At 45.6% G+C, this 19,867-nt stretch overlaps 1 protein-coding gene across 2 annotated transcripts in view; it reads right to left on the reverse strand.

Annotated features, from left to right (window-relative positions):
• Positions 1-17,633, reverse strand: part of LOC139542924 (protein bassoon-like) — a 125,775-nt gene extending 108,142 nt beyond the window's left edge. The window contains exons 1-2 of one of the 2 annotated variants that reach the window (XM_071348914.1): positions 17,316-17,633; positions 6,357-6,738 (exon numbers count right to left, since the gene is read on the reverse strand). In XM_071348914.1, coding sequence (XP_071205015.1) covers positions 6,357-6,738; positions 17,316-17,494 — 561 coding nt within the window. In that variant the 5' untranslated portion in view covers positions 17,495-17,633. The remainder of the gene's footprint in view (positions 1-6,356; positions 6,739-17,315) is intronic. The other variant, XM_071348924.1, reaches the window with a different exon arrangement.
• Positions 17,634-19,867: the final 2,234 nt, after the last annotated feature.

A 19,867-nucleotide genomic window follows, 5' to 3' on the forward strand; every position in this document is an offset into this window, starting at 1 on the left:
CTTTATTTAACTAGGCAAGTCAGTTAAGAGCAAATTCTTATTTACAATGACGGCCTACCCCGGCCAAACCCGGACGTCGCTGGGCCAATTGTGCGCCACCCTATGGGACTCCCAATCACAGCCGGATGTGATACAGCCTGGATTCGAACCAGGGACTGTAGTGAGGCATGTTGCACTGAGATACAGTGCCTTAGACCTCTGGGCCACTCGGGAGCCCAAATTGACACCCTTGATAAAGATGAGCAAAGAATACTGTATAAAATAAATCATTCAAATACGGAGCTATATTGTATGCTCAAAAATAGCTCAGAGAAAGAGATTTTATTTAAGAAGTCATATTTCTTTCCTAAAAAAGATACGGGTCAATATTATTTAATATTATTACTGTTTTCAGTAACACTATTGGGAGGGATCTTTCCAGATCCTTGAGACCCGTCGTCTGCATGTATGTAAGCATCAATCTAGGTACACCATTAGTGAGGATCAAATCAAATCAAATTTTATTTGTCACATACACATGGTTAGCAGATGTTAATGCAAGTGTGGCGAAATGCTTGTGCTTCTAGTTCCGACAATGCAGTAATAACCAACGAGTAATCTAACCTAACAATTTCACAACAACTACCTTATACACACAAGTGTAAAGGAATGAAGAATATGTACATAAAAATATATGAATGAGTGATGGTACAGAACGGCATAGGCAAGATGCAGTAGATGGTATCGAGTACAGTATATACATATGAGATGAATAAGGTAGGGTATGTAAACATATAAAAGTGACATTGTTTAAGTGGCTAGTGATACATGTATTACATCAAGATAGCAAGATGCAGTAGATGGTATAGAGTACAGTATATACATATGAGATGAGTAATGTAGGGTATGTAAACATTATATGAAGTGGCATTGAGATAGAAGCTGTTTTTCAGTCTCTCGGTCCCTGCTTTGATGCACCTGTACTGACCTCGCCTTCTGGATGATAGCGGGTGAACAAGCAGTGGCTCGGGTGGTTGTTGTTCTTGATGATCTTTATGGCCTTCCTGTGACATCGGGTGGTGTAGGTGTCCTGGAGAGCAGGTAGTTTGCCCCCGGTGATGCGTTGTGCAGACCTCACTACCCTCTGGAGAGCCTTACGGTTGTGGGCGGAGCAGTTGCCGTACCAGGCGGTGATACAGCCCGACAGGATGCTCTCGATTGTGCATCTGTAAAGGTTTGTGAGTGCTTTTGGTGACAAGCCGAATTTCTTCAGCCTCCTGAGGTTGAAGAGGCGCTGCTGCGCCTTCTTCACCACATTGTCTGTGTGGGTGGACCAATTCAGTTTATCCGTGATGTGTACGACGAGGAACTTAAAACTTACTACCCTCTCCACTACTGTCCGTCGATGTGGATAGGGGGGTGCTCCCTCTGCTGTTTCCTGAAGTCCACGATCATCTCCTTTGTTTTGTTGACGTTGAGTGTGAGGTTATTTTCCTGACACCACACTCCGAGGGCCCTCACCTCCTCCCTGTAGGCCGTCTCGTCGTTGTTGGTAATGAAGCCTACCACTGTAGTGTCGTCTGCAAACTTGATGATTGAGTTGGAGGCGTGCTTGGCCACGCAGTCGTGGGTGAACAGGGAGTACAGGAGAGGGCTCAGAACGCACCCTTGTGGGGCCCCAGTGTTGAGGATCAGCGGAATGGAGGTGTTGTTACCTACCCTCACCACCTGGGGGCTGCCCGTCAGGAGGTCCAGTACCCAGTTGCACAGGGCGGGGTCGAGACCCAGGGTCTCGAGCTTGATGACGAGTTTGGAGGGTACTATGGTGTTAAATGCTGAGCTGTAGTCGATGAACAGCATTCTCACATAGGTATTCCTCTTGTCCAGATGGGTTAGGGCAGTGTGGTTGCGATTGCGTCGTCTGTGGACCTATTGGGGCGGTAAGTAAATTGGAGTGGGTCTAGGGTGTCAGGTAGGGTGGAGGTGATATGGTCCTTGACTAGTCTCTCAAAGCACTTCATGATGACGGAAGTGAGTGCTACAGGGCAGTAGTCATTTAGCTCAGTTACCTTAGCTTTCTTGGGAACAGGAACAATGGTGGCCCTCTTGAAGCATGTGGGGACAGCAGACTGGGATAAGGATTAGTTGAATATGTCCGTAAACACACCAGCCAGCTGGTCTGCGCATGCTCTGAGGACGCGGCTGGGGATGCCGTCTGGGCCTGCAGCCTTGCGAGGGTTAACACGTTTAAATGTTTTACTCACCTCGGCTGCAGTGAAGGAGAGTCTGCAGGTTTTGGTAGCGGGCCGTGTCAGTGGCACTGTATTGTCCTCAAAGCGGGCAAAGAAGTTGTTTAGTCTGTCTGGGAGCAAGACATCCTGGTCCGCGACGGGGCTGGTTTTCTTTTTGTAATCCGTGATTGACTGTAGACCCTGCCACATACCTCTTGTGTCTGAGCCGTTGAATTGCGACTCTACTTTGTCTCTATACTGACGCTTAGCTTGTTTGATTGCCTTGTGGAGGGAATAGCTACACTGTTTGTATTCGGTCATGTTTCCGGTCACCTTGCCCTGATTAAAAGCAGTGGTTCGCGCTTTCAGTTTCGCGCGAATGCTGCCATCAATCCACGGTTTCTGGTTTGGGAATGTTTTAATAGTTGCTGTGGGTACGACATCGCCGATGCACTTGCTAATAAACTCGCTCACCGAATCAGCGTATTCGTCAATGTTGTTGTTTGACGCAATGCGGAACATATCCCAGTCCACGTGATCGAAGCAATCTTAAAGCGTGGAATCAGATTGGTTGGACCAGCGTTGAACAGACCTGAGCGCGGGAGCTTCCTGTTTTAGTTTCTGTCTATAGGCTGGAAGCAACTAAATGGAGCCGTGGTCAGCTTTTCCGAAGGGAGGGTGGGGGAGGGCCTTATATGCGTCGCAGAATTTAGAATAACAATGATCCAGGGTTTTACCAGTCCTGGTTGCACAATCGATATGCTGATAGAATTTAGGGAGTCTTGTTTTCAGATTAGCCTTGTTAAAATCCCCAGCTACAATGAATGCAGCCTCAGGATATGTGGTTTCCAGTTTACATAGAGTCAAACGAAGTTCGTTCAGGGCCATCGATGTGTCTGCTTGGGGGGGAATATATACGGCTGTGATTATAATCGAAGATAATTCTCTTGGTAGATAATGCGGTCGACATTTGATTGTATAGAATTCTAAGTCAGGTGAACAGAAGGACTTGAGTTCCTGTATGTTGTTATGATCACACCACGTCTCGTTAATCATAAGGCATACCCCCCGCCCGTCTTCTAACCAGAAAGATGCTTGTTTCTGTCGGCGCGATGCGTGAGGAAACCAGCTGGCTGTACCGACTCCGATAGCGTGTCTCGAGTGAGCCTTGTTTCCGCGAATCAAAGAACGTTACAGTCTCTTATGTCTCTCTGGAATGCTACCCTTGCTCGGATTTCATCTACCTTGTTGTCAAGAGACTGGACATTGGCGAGTAGTATGCTCGGGAGCGGTGCGCGATGTGCCCGTCTCCGGAGCCTGACCAGAAGACCGCTTTGTCTGCCTCTTTTACGGCGTCGTTGTTTTGGTTCGCCGGCTGGGATCCGATCCATTGTCCTGGGTGGTGGGCAAAACAGAGGATCCGCTTCAGGAAAGTCGTATTCCTGGTCGTAATGATGGTGAGTTGACGTTGCTCTTATATCCAATAGTTCCTCCCGACTGTATGTAATAAAACCTAAGATTACCTGGGGTACCAATGTAAGAAATAACACGTAAAAAAACAAAATACTGCATAGTTTCCTAGGAACGCGAAGCGGCCATCTCTGTCGGCGGATCACTCACACAACTAAAGGCCAAAACAGAAAAAACGTCTGATGAAACTGCAGTTCCTCACAATAAAATGGCAGCTCTTAAGATTGTTCAATTCAAACCACAGGTTTTCAATGGGTTTCAAGTTCTGAGACTGAGATGGCCGTTGCAAAATGCAGAGTTTGTGGCAAATATAACCATTTCTTTGTGGATGTTGATGGGGTTATTGTCTTCCTGGAAGATCCACCTGTGGCAAAGTTTGTCCTGGTACTGGATAAAGTTCATGATGCCGTTGACCTCAACAAGGGCCCCAGGACCAGTGGAGGCAAAATAGCCCCATATCATCAACAATCCACCACCATATTTTACAGTAGGTATGGGGTTATTTTCGTTATTTTCATGCGTTCTCATTTCGATGCCAAAACCCACCACTGGTGTGCGAGGCCACATAGCTCTATTTTCAGGTCATCTGACCAAAACACCGGTTCCAATCCAAGTGCCGAGACCATCTAGCAAACTCCAGCGGTTTACATTTGTTGGATGACATGAAAATAGAGGTATTTTTTAGCCTACAGTACAGTATTTGAATTACTTATTTTTTTTAAGTCATTTTTGCTCCATCTTTATCAAGGGTGTCAATCATTTCGGACCCCAATTTACATGCACATGAGGGCGCGCGCGCGCACAACATCCATCTTCCCTTTTCAGATGACTAGATGAGCATGGAGGATTGACAATCCTGCAATTGGTTGTTGGCATATCATGGCCATATGTTAGACCCTGTTAATGTCACTCTAAATTGCATGGCTGTCACGACGTTGTTTTTATGCGGCCTCGTCTTCAGCCTCACACCACCAAAAATGGCGGCGTCTCAAATGGCAGCCTATTCCCTATTTAGTGCACTACTTTTAACCAAATGATATTCGGGAATCGGGTGCCATTTGGGAATCATCCAATGAGTTCCATTCCACCAGGATCAGGATGGCACATCATAAATCAACTGTGAGGGGAAGTCAGGGCTGCTGTGTGCTGAACACTAGGACAGTGTCCCAAATGGCACCCCATTCCTTATGTAGCGCACTACTTTTGACCAGAGCCCTCCTATTCTTCCTCCTCCTCTTCCTCCTCCTCGTCATCAATATAGAGCGACACAGACAATGTAATGTCATTGCACCGTAAGTAGATCTGTGCTGTGCAGTAGGCAGGCAGCCACGCAGACCGACTCAGTCCATGGTAACTGGGTTAGAGGTTAAATCTCATGGTCCTGTGCTTTCTCACGGGCTAGATCAAGCGGAACACTCTGCCTCTCTCTCTCTCTCTCTGTCTCTGTCTCCCTGACAGCCTGTGACAAGCTCACCCAGGGCTCAGCTGAAAAAAATACCAACACCCACGGACCACACTGCTCCCTCGGTTTCTCTGTCTCTCTTACCCTCTCTGTCTATCTATTTATCTCTCTGTACAGTGGCTCTTTGGTCCCCATCTAATTCCATTCAATTCCACTCTTTCTTCCCCTCTCTGAACCCCACCTCCGCTCATCTCTACTCCTCTCCTCCCATTCTCTCCTCTATTTCTTATTCTCTCCTCCCCTCCTCATGTATCCTCCCATTCTCTCCTCTCTTTCCCATTTCAAGCCGGGGGCATCTCATCTCTATCTCTTGTCCACTCTTATTTGCACACACTCACTCCAATATATGTTCATCTCATATACAGTACAGTACACACTCTCTGTCTCATCACGCACACGCACACACACACACACACACTCTCTCCCATTCAGTCACAGACACATTGCTGCATCTCCAGAGGGCCAGTGAGTAGTGTGGTTGGAGCTGGTCCTGGGTCAGTGCCCAGTGGATGGCCAGTCACAGTCCCAGGATTAATTACCTTACTGTGGGTTATTTACCTTGGCCCTTACCTGGCCCTCCCAACAGGCCTTGGTCCTCGCCACTGGAGGATTCATCACCATCACCCCACCTGCATTATCTTCTCTCTGGAACACGGACTCACTGAATTGCCCATAGGGCTCTGGGCAAAAGTAGTGCACTAGTTAGGGAATAGGGTGCCATTTGGGATGCAGGGACTGACTTCCTGACTCACTGACTCAATAAAAACCAACCAACCTGACCAAATGACTCTGTTATAACCTGGACCACCGTCTCTAAACACATTCTACAACACTTACCACATTCTCTAAACCGGACCGTATTCTCTAAACCGGACCGCATTTTCTAAACCGGGCCGCATTCTCTAAACCGGACCGCATTCTCTAAACCGGACCGCATTCTCTAAACCGGACCGCATTCTCTAAACCGGACCGCATTCTCTAAACCGGACCGCATTCTCTAAACCGGACCGCATTCTCTAAACCGGACCGCATTCTCTAAACCGGACCACATTCTCTGTTCCTGAGGTCCTGACCCAAACTCATCAGGCATTGTGAAACATGATGATACACAAACAATATCTTGTATAACTGTTAAACAGGTCTATAACTTTGTTTAAAATATATATCCCCCCCCCCCTAACAGTTCCACACAGCCGATCAGAAGCAGGTCCTACCTCGGTGAGATGCGGGTTGGGGTTGAAGCCACACTGGTTGCACACCGTGGATCGGCACTGGGTGCAGGTGCTGCAGTTTGGCTGGTTGTCCTCCGTGGTGCCCGTCAGGTCGGCCGTCTTGCAGACGGGACACAGCTTGCTGCTGGGCATGGGGGCGATCTGGGGCACGGAGTAGGGTGAGGTGGGGGTGACGGCGGGGGACACCGATGGGGACCGTCCTGTCCTGCTACTACCCACGTCCACCTGGAGGTTCTTGCGGGCAACGTGGCTCTGACCCTGCTGCTCCCTCTGGGAGGCCAGGCGGTCCCCCGTCCCAGGCCCAGTCTGGACCCCCGCCTTGGGCCCGGACCCAGGGTCTGTCTGGGGGGGTCTTCCAGAGATGCTGTGGAGGACAGACACACGTTAGACTCTCGCGAGAGGATGTTAGGTTACACCTCAGAAAAACAGGCCTTTTTGGGGTCAAAGATTGAACTGAAACCTCTTAAAGTGTTAAACGGGGAGCAATGATTTTGAATATCACAAGTATCAACATTTAAACACATGTATTTTTTTGGTCATGAATCCTGAATGAAAGGGTCTTGCAAGTTGCCAATTTGCTTTGGCCAATACCAATATGGGCACGAAAAAGGAAAGACTGTGTGAGCTGGAGAAATGGACTGTTTTCTCTTGGTGAGATAAGAGGAGAACAGCGTTTGGTTCCTTCAAAGAGCGGTGAATGTTTTTTTCCCTTTCTGCTTCACTGCTTCCTCTTCCTCGCCCACAGTTTTCAGCCTTCTGACCCCCTGGCAGTGGAAAAGACAGGCTGGGTCTCACATGGCACCCTATTCCCTATATAGTGCACTACTTTTGACCAGAGCCCGGGTCATAAATAGTGCACTAAATAGGGAATAGAGTGCCATTTGAGGCACAGCCTCAGTTTCCCCTACAGTATAGTAGCTCTGGAGATGGAAGGAAGAAGTAGGCAACTGAACAAACACTCGCCCTCTCCATCACACACACACATACACACACACACACCTCGCCAACCCCGCAGTCCGAGTACTGAATCAAGCATGCATACATGTAAGTCAAGTAGTGGTTTGTGTTGAGTCTATATGGAATAAATGTGCTGGTGTCTGCAGCCTATGAGAGGTTTAGATAGTATTGAGTCTTGGGTATGGTAGTGAATTGCATTCACCTATGTTCCTTAAAATGCCTTTCCGGTGAATTGTCTCTGTGGACTTAACGCCATGTCTCTCTCTTGTTGGAGAGGGGAATGAAAAGACAAGACGAGAAGTTGGTTTAATCAGACGTTAGCAGCACTAACAACTTCCCCTCTTGTCTCTTTTTCTCTTTCCCAATCTGCCCTCTCTGCCCCGCAGACACCCGCCCATGGATTGGCTACAGCAATTCAAATAGAAATCCTAGCTTTCCGCTTCCCTGTGAGAACAACAACGCTACGCAGGCCTTTGTTTTGATGCTCGCGTCTTCTTCAAAGTCCAGGAGTCTCCATCGGTAGTCAGGACTCTGTTCGGGGAGCACACCACTTCCAGGGCGGGAGAAGGAGATGGAAATGAGGGAAGAGGAGAATAAAAATAGAACTGTTTGTGACAGTGAGTCACTGAAGACGGGCTGAGCAGAGCAGCTGGTTGTGAAGCAACTCAAATCACCTGTTTTTCTCTCTCTCTCTCTCTCTAGGAATCGTTCTGTTCACCTAAGACCTGCTCACAGAAACACTAGCGCTATAAATGCTCGACAAGAAGTCTCCTCGACAATGTCTTCCTGGCAGTGTTCCGTATCCACAATAGAATCCGTAATAATGAGCCGAATGAAAATGAGCTGAGCTAGGCTCCCGGTTACATCAAATATACATCTACGAGATGTCAAATGTCTTATTAGAAGAGCGTCAAGCCTGTTGTTCTACATTGGGCAAAGTGAGGGAGACCTCAGTCGTAATCCCAATTGGACCCTACCGTTGCATCTTTCCAAAGACAGAAAATAAATACACACATTCTGCTATTGAGTGACCAGCATGGTTGTAATACTGACCATCAGCTATCACCGTTCAACTCGCGGAAACCGATGCATTTCTCCATTCCATCGTTTACAATTGTATTACTAACAAACTGCAACTAGTTTGGAAAGGGGTCAAATAAAGCAGTATTAAAAAATATGTTTGGTGGCAACTAATATGTTTTATTTGGGTTAAAAACCTATTGTTATGCTAATAAAGGCTTGTAGAGTGGAATCCCTTGTGGTCCTGACAAAGCCCAAACCTCAGGCGTTAAACAAACAAAGCCCAAACCTCAGGCGTTAGACAAACAATCACAAACACACACACACACCAGGCATTAAAACATAACGGCAGGAAGCCACGAGTGGGATAGCAGCGCTCTATGGGATAGATCTCCCCATCCACCTCTTCAAAACATCCACCAGTGAACAGCACTCTTGTTGAAAGCAAAGCACCTTGGGATTTTTGCATCTGTTGTTATTAAGCAATGAGAGGAATGGCAGGTGGTTTGCTTTATCCCAGAGTGAAAAGTATAAACGCTTGGTGCAACTCTCTCCGATAAGCGTCGCTCTGAGTCTGATGCCAGTGGAAGTGAGTAGGAAGCAGAGCCTTTTGTTGGTGTGCGGTGAGAGTGAGAGAGCTAGGCTCCGAACCACCGTGCCAAATACCAATGCTTACCTACACAGCTCAACAATGCATCTGCAGTAGGCCCGCCGATGTACAGTCTGTGCAGCAATTACCTTCAGTGAAGGCTACTATAGAACACAATATTCTGAGTACAGACAGATATCTATGTTCTCAGTCATTACAAATGAATCCACTGTGTGCAGTGTATCCTCTCAGTACGGAGGCCTCTACCCTCGCTGCACATTTTCAACGCGGATAATAATAGACTCATATAGGCCATTTAGCAGAGACTTCGATTCAAAGCACTTTACAATCATGCGTGCATACATTTTGTTTGTATGAGTGACCCCGGCGGGAATCGAACCCACAGTCCAGGCGACGCAAGCGCCACGCTCGACCAACTGAGCCACGGAGAAAATTGACCAAGACACAATTCCGGTACAGACAGATATTCAGACACTGTCGGAGGTACAACCCCAGCTGCTGTACTCGGCACACAGAGCTCCTCCGGGAAGAGACAGACGGAGCTGACCTCCTCAGCACCAACACAGGGCTGTGCTCACTAATGGCGCTTCATGTGGGACCTTTTAGCAGTGAATTATTCCAATCTATACGGAATATATATTGAAATAAATGGACAGGCAATTACCATTTCCTTTATGAACATGGTCAGTGGCAGGGAACTCAATATTTCAGCAGCAGGAGATGGTGCTGGGGTGTCTCTCAAATGTTACCCTGTTCCCCTTTATAGTGCACTCCTTTTGACTCGCAGGTGCTGAAAGTAGTGGAACTATATGGGGAATAGTGTGCCGGTTGAGATGCAGACCGGGTTTCTCTGACTCCCTCCCATCTTTCTCCTGATAGAGGTAATAGTCTGGAGAAAATCTCACACCCCAGAGAGTTTCTTAGTTTGTTCATAGATTTACATCATCCCCTCTGTCTTCTACTGGAAGGGAAATGTCTAGCCAGCTGAGAGTGAGAATTAGATTGTCTCTCTCTCTGTGTGTGTGTGTGTGTGTGTGTGTGTGTGTGTGTGTGTGTGTGTGTGCGCGCATTTGTTTAACAAAGACACTCAAAGACACTGCTTGACATTCCTACTCAAATGTTGTGTGTGTGTGCACGAGAAAGAGGGATAAGTAGGAACGTAAGAGTGAAGGTCTCGATGTGAACGCAATACGTGTGCACAACATGTTCAGTATTGTGAATGCTCTCCGTTCCAAATATCCGTGTACTGTATGTTTGTGAGATTCCATGGCAGTAAACTGGGAGTACATACATAGGCCTTTATGATACAACCACCACCTATCATCACTATCAGCATGATCAAGTCAACCCCTGATGCTCTTTTCACTGTGGAAACAACACCACGGATCCTTCAGAGACGAGGTGAAACGTCACAAAGGATAAATAACGGTAGGGAAGAGCTTGTGTGTTTATCACAAATGACCCCCTGTTCCCTTTATTGGGCCCTGGTCAAAAGTACTGCACTACATAGGGAATTAGGGCACCATTTGGGATGCAAAGGATACAAATGCTGATTAGCAACAGCTACTCCCATGGGCCTTGTGGATGGGGTATCTGAGTAAGCCTAGAGACACGCGGTTGTCTGGCAGCTACAGCTTGGAGTGCTTGGGTTCATATCATAGACCTCTGTTTTTTCTCTAGGCCATTTCTACGACTACTGCTTAACATGACCAGATGTTCAGCTAAATGAAAAATACACTCTGCATAGTGCAATCTATGCTCCCATGTGCTTCATTGGCATTTTCCACCCTCATCACGTCTGATGAAGACCTAGGTGTGAAAACGTTGCCAATCAACTTCAGTGGCTCAGTCACCACACACACATGGCTTGCATCCCAAATGGCACCCTATTCCCTATGGGCCCTGGTCAAAAGTAGTGCACTATATAGGGAATAGGGGGCTATATGGGACGTGGATTCAGGTCTCACCTCTGTTAGGCAGTTTGTCGGGAATGTGAGACGAAGATAGCAATGAGCCTTTAAAACCACCTACTGGGCTTTTTTAATGAAACATGGTAATGGGTTTCTATCTCTCTCGCCCTCTCTCCCTACCTCTCTCCTTTCTCTCTCTCCAGAGAGACGGCTACACACATATATGTTGCAGTCTCGCACCGATTGATTTGCCATGGGCTATTGGCTGAGATATCACCATAAAACATAGCCATGGGAAAATGCAGAGCGAACAGCACCAACCGTCAACCCATCTGTGGTTGTCACAGGCTGGGTGATTTGTGATGTACATGTAGCACCACCCAGAGAGACAGAAATTCACTGATATGCGAGGAGGAATCTGAATTGACGTTCACAGAATTCACCTACTACACATGCAAAAATAGGCATACATACTGCCTGGACAAGCCTCCTGTGATCCAAAGGGTGTACTTCACTGAAAGGAGTGGCCCATAGGATTTTTGAGGGGGATACCCCGGAGCCCCCCCCCCCCAGATGGCATTTGAGCATGTCATAAGCCATGGTAAAAAAATTATAATTACAGGAGATTTGCAGTAAAACTGCAACATTTTCTTGTAGCCTCATGGCAAGATGTGTAGAATACCAGGAAATTTGCTTTAAAATGCAGAATTTTCTCAGCCTCATCGCAAAATGTGTAGAATAGCATGAGATTAGCTATAAAACTGAAAATGTTTCTCTCTGCCCCATGGCAATATGTGGAGAATTGCATGAAATTAGCTTTCAAACAGCAAAATTTTCGCTCAGCCTCATGGCAAAGCATGTAGAATAGCATGACATTAGCTATAAAACTGCACATTTTTCTCTTTGCCCCATAGCAAAATGTGTAGAGTTGTAGAAAGTTAGCTGTTAGTTTCCCCCAAAATCACATATATAAATTATATACATTTACACACTACTGCGACTAGAAGTATGTGGAGACCTGCTCGCCGAACATCTCACTTCAAAATCATGGGCATTAATATGGAGTTGGTCCCTGTTGCTGCTATAACAGCCTCCACTCTTCTGGGAAGGCTTTGCACTAGATGTTGGAAAATTGTTGCGGGGACTTGCTTCCATTCAGCTACAAGAGCATTAGTGAGGTCGGGCACTGATGTTGGGTGATTAGGCCTGGCTCGCAGTCTGTGTTTTAATTCATCCCAAAGGTGTTTGATGGGGTTGAGGTCAGAGCTCTGTGCAGGCCAGTCAAGTTCTTCCACACCGATCTGTACAAACCCTTTCTGTATGAACCTCGGTTCGTGCACAGGGGCATTGTCATGCTGAAACAGGAAAGGGCCTTCCCCAAACTGTCGCCACAAAGCTGGAAGCACAGAATCGTCTAAAATGTCATGTTATGCTGTAGCGTTAAGATTTCCCTTAACTGGAACTAAGGGGCCTAGCCCAAACCATGAAAAACAGCCCCAGACCATTATTCCTCCTCCACCAAACTTTACAGGTGGCACTATGCATTGGGGCAGGTAGCGTTCTCCTGGCATCTGTCCAACCCAGATTTGTCCGTCGGACTGCCAGATAGTGAAGCGTGATTCATCACTCCAGAGAACGTGTTTCCACTGCTCCAGAGTCCAAAGGCGGGTTTCAATGCTCGGACATTGAAACCCATTTCATTAATCTCCCGACGAACAGTTCTTGTGCTGAGGTTGCTTCCAGAGGCAGTTTGGTAGTGAGTGTTGCAACTGACAGATGATTTTTACGTCCTACGCGCTTCAGCACTCGGCGGTCCCGTTCTGTGAACTTGTGTGGGCTACCACTTCGCTGCTGAGCCGTTGTTGCTCCGAGACATTCCACTTCAAAAGAAAGACAATTTTAAGAACTGGAAAGGTGGCATCCTACAACGGTGCTACATTGAAAGTCACTGAGCTCTTCAATAAGGCCATTCTATTGCCAATGTTTGTCTATGGAGATTGCATGGATATGTGCTTTATTTAATAAACCTGTCAGCAATGGATGTGGCTGAAATAGCCAAATCCACTAATTTGAAGGGGTGTCCACACACACACATACATACATACATACTGTACATACATATATACACACACATATATATATACAGTATATATATATATACACACCTTTATATATATATATATATATATATACACACACATATACACACAGTACCAGTCAAAAGTTTGGACATGCCTACTCATTCAAGGGTTTTTTCTTTATTTTTCCTATTTTCTACATTGTAGAATAATAGTGAAGACATCACAACTATGAAATAACACATATGGAATCATGTAGTAACCAAAAAGGTGTAAAACAAATCAAAATATATTTTGTATTTGAGATTCTTCAAAGTAGCCACTTTTTGCCTTGATGACAGCTTTGCAAACTCTTGGCATTCTTTCAACCAGCTTCATGGGGCATTCACCTGGAATGCATTTCAATTAACAGGTATGCCTTGTTAAAAGTTAATTTGTGGAATTTCTTTCCTTCTTAATGCGTTTGAGCCAATCAGTTGTGTTGTGACAAGGTAGAGGTGATATACAGAAGATAGCCCTATTTGGTAAAAGACCAAGTGTTTTCTTCAAGTGCAGTTGCAAAAACCATCAAGCGCTATGATGAAACTCAAGACCCAGAGTTACCTCTACTGCAGAGGATTTTTTCATTAGAGTTAACTGCACCTCAGATTGCAGCCCAAACAAATGCTTCACAGAGTTGAAGTAACAGATACATCTCAACATCAACTGTTCAGAGGAGACTGCGTGAATCAGGCCTTCATTGTCAAACTACTGCAAAGAAACCATTACTAAAGGACGCCAATAATAAGAAGAGACTTGCTTGGGCCAAGAAACACAAGCAATGGACATTAGACCAGTGGAAATCTGTCATTTGGTCTAATGAGTCCAAATGTGCGATGATTGGTTCCAACCACCGTGTCTTAGGTGAACGGATGATCTCCGCATGTGTAGTTCCAACCGTGAAGCATGGAGGAGGAGGTGTTATGGTGTGGGGGTGCTTTGCTGATGACACTGTCTGCGATTTATTTAGAACTCAAGGCACACAACCAGCATGGCTACCACAGCATTCTGCAGGGATACACCATCCCATCTGGTGTGCGCTTAGTGGGACTATCATTTGTTTTTCAACAGGACAATGACCCAACACACCTCCAGGCTGTGTAAGGGCTATTTGACAAAGAAGCAGAGGGATGGAGTGCTGCATCAGATGAACAGGCCTCCACAATCACCCGACCTCAACCCAATTGAGATGGTTTGGGATGAGTTGGACCGCAGAGTGAAGAAAAAGCAGCCAACAAGTGCTCAGCATATGTGGGAACTCCTTCAAAACTGTTGGAAAAGCATTCCAGGTGAAGATAGTTGAGAGAATTCCAAGCGAGTGCAAAGCTGTCATCAAGGCAAAGGGTGGCTACTTTGAAGAATCTAAAATATATTTGGATTTGTATAACACTTTTTAAGTTACTACATGATTCCATGTGTTATTTCATTGTTTTGATGTCTTCACTATTATTCTACAATGTAGAAAATAGTAAAAATAAAATAAAACACTTCAATGAGTAGGTGTGTCCAAACTTTTGACTGGTACTGTATATACAGTGCATTCGGAAAGTATTCAGACCCCTTGACTTTTTCCACATTTGGTTACGTTACAGCCTTGTTCTAAAATATATAAAATAACAAAAAAATCCTAATTTATCTACACACAATGCTCCGTAATGAAAATAAACAAACTAAAATATTACATTTACATAAGTATTCAGACCTTTATTATTATTTATTCAGTACTTTGTTGAAGCACCTTTGGCAGAGATTACAGCCTCAAGTCTTCTTGGGTATGACACTACAAGCTTGGCACACCTGTATTTGGAGAGCTTCTCTCATTCCTCTCTGCAGATCCTCTCAAGCTCTGTCACGTTTGATGGGAAGCTTCGCTGAACAACAATTTTCAGGTCTCTCCGGAGATCTTCGATCGGGTTCAGGTCCGGGCTCTGGCTGGGCCACTCAAGGACATTCAGAGACTTGTCCCGAAGCCACTCCTGCGTTGTCTTGGCTGTGTGCTTTGGGTCGTTGTACTGTTGGAAGGTGAACCTTCAACCCAGTCTGAGGTCCTGAGTGCTCTGGAGCATATTTTCACTAAGGATCTCTCTGCACTTTGCTCTGTTCATCTTCTCCTCAATTCTAACTAGTCTCCCAGTCCCTGCCACTGAAAAACATCCCCATAGCATGATGCTGCCACCACCATGCTTCGCCGTAGGTATGGTTCCAGGTTTCCTCCATATGTGACACGTGGCATTCAGGCCAAAGAGTTCAATCTTGGTTTCATCAGACCAGAGAATCTTGTTTCTCATGTGCCTTTAGGCACCTAAAAAAAAGTGGGCTGTCATGTGCCTTTTACTGAGGAGTGGCTTCCGTCTGGCCACTCTACCATAAAGGCCTGATTGGTGGAGTGCTGCTTAGATGGTTGTCCTTCTGGAAGGTCCTCCCATCTCCACAGAGGAACCCTGGAGCTCTGTCAGAGTGACCATCGGGTTCTTGGTCACCTCACTGACCAAGGCCCTTTTCCCCCGATTGCTCAGTTTGTGATATCAGTTTTTTGTGATATCAGATTTTTTTTTGCAAAAACAAAATTATGTTTTCACTTTGTCATTGGGGTATTGTGTGTAGATTGATGAGGATTGTTTATTTATTTTTATACATTTTAAAATAAAGCTGTAATGTAACAAAATGTTGAAAAAGTGAAGGGGTCTGAATACTTTCTGAATGCACTGTATATAAAGTATATTATTTTGGAGGGTTGGAGGGGGTGGCCTTCACTACCCTATGCGTTCTGTCTCAGACAAGGCTTACATACAGGTAAAATAAGCCTATATACTGTACATACTACATGCAAAATACAGGCAGCGCTATCTGCTGATGGTATTCTGGTCTTCAGCTTGTGTTATCCAGTCACAATGATGTTAGAGACCATCAGTCTGACAGTTATCTACACACACACACACAGACAGGTCTTCAGCTGAGCATCCTGTGTGTGTGTGTGTGTGTGTGTGTGTGTGTGTGTGTGTGTGTGTGTGTGTGTGTGTGTGTGTGTGTGTGTGTGTGTGTGTGTGTGCGTGCGCGCGCGCGCGCGTGTGCGTGTTAAAAAATTAATAATGAGTAGCAAATTAATATTAATAGTAAACACACAGTAGGCTAGGCTACATTATACAATTGACAAAAGTCCATATGGGGAGGTAAAGCGACTTTTCTTCTTCACGTGAGGCATATGATTCACTAGATTCGGCGGTGATGTAACATTAATCATGAACGTAGCATGCAAACTTTACTTTGCACTCATACGTGGGAAAATATTTACGTTTTATTTACGACATGGTGCTCCAACAGCGCAACCGACCATGTAAAAGGTGTGGCGGTAGAAATGATTCAAGAGTTATGGGAACACGTTGACTCAATATGCTTTCATCCCATCACCCCGTCTCTAAAGTACAGTATGTTACTAATCTATCGTTTTTTCTTTTTCTATTGGAATATTCTCTACTGAAGAAGTGATTATTGTATTTTCTACTAAGGCTCTAACGGTCGCCTTTTAGACTGCTATTTAGCAGGTGTTGTAGTCAATTGACGAGAAAAAACGATTGATCTTTCTCTGAATCTACGTCACGTGAAAAGACCACTACAGTCACTGCAGCTGCTTTTCCTCACACGTCACGCCCATCGTGGAATCAAAGTGTAAAAAGCAATGGAATCCCTTATCTACTAAAAGGGATATATTTTAGAGATCACCAAAAGAAAATGTAAAAAAGTATGAAGGTGGTGTTTCGCTTCATCGTAAAGAGATGGCCCCTCTAGTATAGCTACAACCTGATAGCCCAATCTCACGCACACTGTGCAAGAGCGGGCGTGGAATCTTCATCAATGAAAATGTTCAATTTGGTGGCTACAATATGCTTACGCACGCTATAATTATACAGTATAGAGCTGTGACCATTCATGATTTAAAATGTCTACCTTCTCTTTATAGCTTATACAGTAGCCGACTGCCTTACTTTAGCTTACCCGCCTGTTAACGTGAGATTTTAGCCATTTATGCATGACTGTTGCATCACATTTGTACAAGTAACCTATTCAACAAATGGCTACATTGCAAAACTAGGAATAACCTAGCCTATATGGACAATATGTGTTGACAACGATATTGTAAATAAATAATTAAAAACACCAGCTGTAGCCTATTTTCTCCACACTCTGACAAACGGCCACTATAGTCTATAGCTGATCGTCCACTAAAGGCTACGCTACATGACATGCATCACGATAAATAAATATCCTGGAAACAGAAACATTGTTGTTTTATTGTCACGGTTCTGCAGAGAACTGTCCCAGATAGTACCTGTTAATCCCCGGGCCGGGTCCGGCCCCCGTCCCTCCCGTTGGCGCACCATTGCTGGGCTTGATGAGCTGTCCAGAGCCTGCTGGTGCTGAAATGGAAGTCGGAGCCCCCGGGGAAGGAACAGTAGAGCCGGGCTGTCCCGGCTGGCCCTCTCCCTCGATGCTGCCTTCGTTCCCCATCGTCTCGGAAGATGATTCGGAGGAGAGAAACGAAGTTGTAGAGGGTTCTACAGTTAGAATAAAAAACTCTGAGGAAACTCAACGCTGCTCCCCTTCCGCCATCATCACCTATAATTCTGTTTCCTGCACGGAGCACGAGCACTGACGGAAAGACAGAGGACGCGCGCTGACGCAAAAGGGAGTGAGCGCGTACGGGCGCGTGCCCTTAAGTCCTCGTTTGTGTCGCCTGCCAAGACACTTGAACCGCATGAAAAACATGACATTTTCCAATATAGAAGCAATTTAAACATGAAACTGTCATTCATCTCCATTTCCCACTGCATGTTACGTAGGCGTAGTGTTTGTTAATAGGCCTACTATGCTCCATGGAGAGGCGTGTCTCTCTAACAGTGGACCAATTAGAGTGGTGCTCTCCAGGTTTTACAACCTGTTATGCTCTAAAGCGCTGAGATGGATTGAAAATAATGACCACTAAATAGAATAAACCAAATCTTCTATGAAGCCTGCACGTTCTCTTCCTCGTTAAAAGGCTACAGTCTCAAAGGGCACTAGGCAGAATATGCATCCAAAATGGCACCCTATTCCCTATTTAGTGCACTGCTTTTGACAAGGGCCCATAGGGCTCTAATCAAAAGTAGTAAACTATATAGAGAATAGGGTGTTATTTGGGTGTTAGCCAGCCGCCCTGTCCCTTCCAGTACCCCTGTCTGTCCTTTCTGGCCTCTGTTTCTGTGACTATTGATCAGTTAACTGTTGATCAGTTCCAGGCGCTATGCTCAGCTCTGCAGGACCCAGCAGATGTCCCTCCGCAGCTAAGGCTACTCCATCATTGATAATGCTATCTACAATCTCTCCCCTCAGCACCACTCTCATTCATTCACACTCCTGCGAAAAACCCGGTTGTCACTAGCTTCTATAGCCACAAAGTCATAAACCCTGCCTATTTAAAAAAAAAAATATGTATCTTCTTAAAGTTGGATTTGAAACTTAACCTTAACCACACTGCTAACCCTAACCTTAAATTAAAATGAATGATAAAGGTGGTAAATAATAATCATGTAGAGCAGTGTCGGCCAGTCCATTAGGCAGCCGCCTAGAGCGGCAGTTTGAAGAGGGCAGCATTTTCCGACACACCACCAACAACACATAAAACTTCACATTATTCTGCCCATTAACAATGATAACTTCTCTCACCCAGTGGCATAAGGGCTATTTAGGTGAGTGCCTCGTGATAAGCAGTGCCCAGTTTGCCAAAGGCAGGGGCGCAAAATATTTAGCTTGTCCATGCCCTGCGCGCCTCTCCAGGGTGCTGTTGGAGAGACGCAGCACAGTGGCAGAATGAAATCAACGGGCAGAATGAAAACAGGCATATGGTCAAGACTTAGGTTAAGGTTAAAATGAGGTATAGTTTCAGTGAGGTAAAGGTTAGGATTTGTGAAAGGCATAAAAGTTAACATTGGGTTAGGATACCACCGTCTGCCCCGATTCATTTCCTGCCTAAAATAATGAAAAAGAAAATGCCAACTCCAATGTAGTCATGTCAACCCACTGTTGGCTCTGGGTGAATCTATGTCCCAAATGGCACCCTATTCCCTACATAGAGCACTACATCTTCAGGGTGCATGGCCAGCTCTATCATGGTGGTGTGACAATGCCATTGGGTTAAGGAAGATTAGAAGAAGAAACCAGTACACCGGAACAAGCCCTATTTAATACATACACTCAACATTCATAATAACACTTTGGCCCTAAAAAAAATGTTTAAATAACAACCGGAGTGGGTTTTTTACTTCATAATGTTGAGTTGTGCTGACTTGACCAAAGCTAAGATTGAGGCTAGCTTGGATTATGTCTTCCTGGTTGTAGGTCTATGTATAATGCTAGGTATTACAATGTGCCTAAACGTCTCCAAAGTGACACTACATTGGAATGAACCCATGTGGCGAGAGGCCTTGCTGACCATGGAGAAGTGTCGATGATATAACTGTGTGACTAAGGGGGTTCAGCAGCACATCCTGGAGCCATTGCTACACCTCGTGGACATAGGCAGCAACTAAACAAAATGGCAGCTTGGACATTCTCTACACTCATCTCAGTTGTGCTGGCTGGCGCATAGGGCCACAGCAAAGGCTCTTCGATTCTGTCGGTCTCTGGCCATCTTCACTGTGGCCCTGCTCTACTGATGCGCCTGGAGCTCAGTCTCAACTGTTCTCTGCTATGGTGTCTTGGGCCTCCCCCGCTTACGTCTGCCCTCTGGACTCCAGAGGGTATTCTTCCTTAGGAAAGTCTCCAGCTCCAGCGGTGTCTCAACATATAAAGCTCTTGTAACGGTCCTCGCTATATGAAGCATGTTACAATTCCCACCAAGTGGAT

The sequence above is a fragment of the Salvelinus alpinus genome, chromosome 2 (assembly GCF_045679555.1).
Source record: "Salvelinus alpinus chromosome 2, SLU_Salpinus.1, whole genome shotgun sequence".
NCBI lineage: Eukaryota > Metazoa > Chordata > Actinopteri > Salmoniformes > Salmonidae > Salvelinus > Salvelinus alpinus.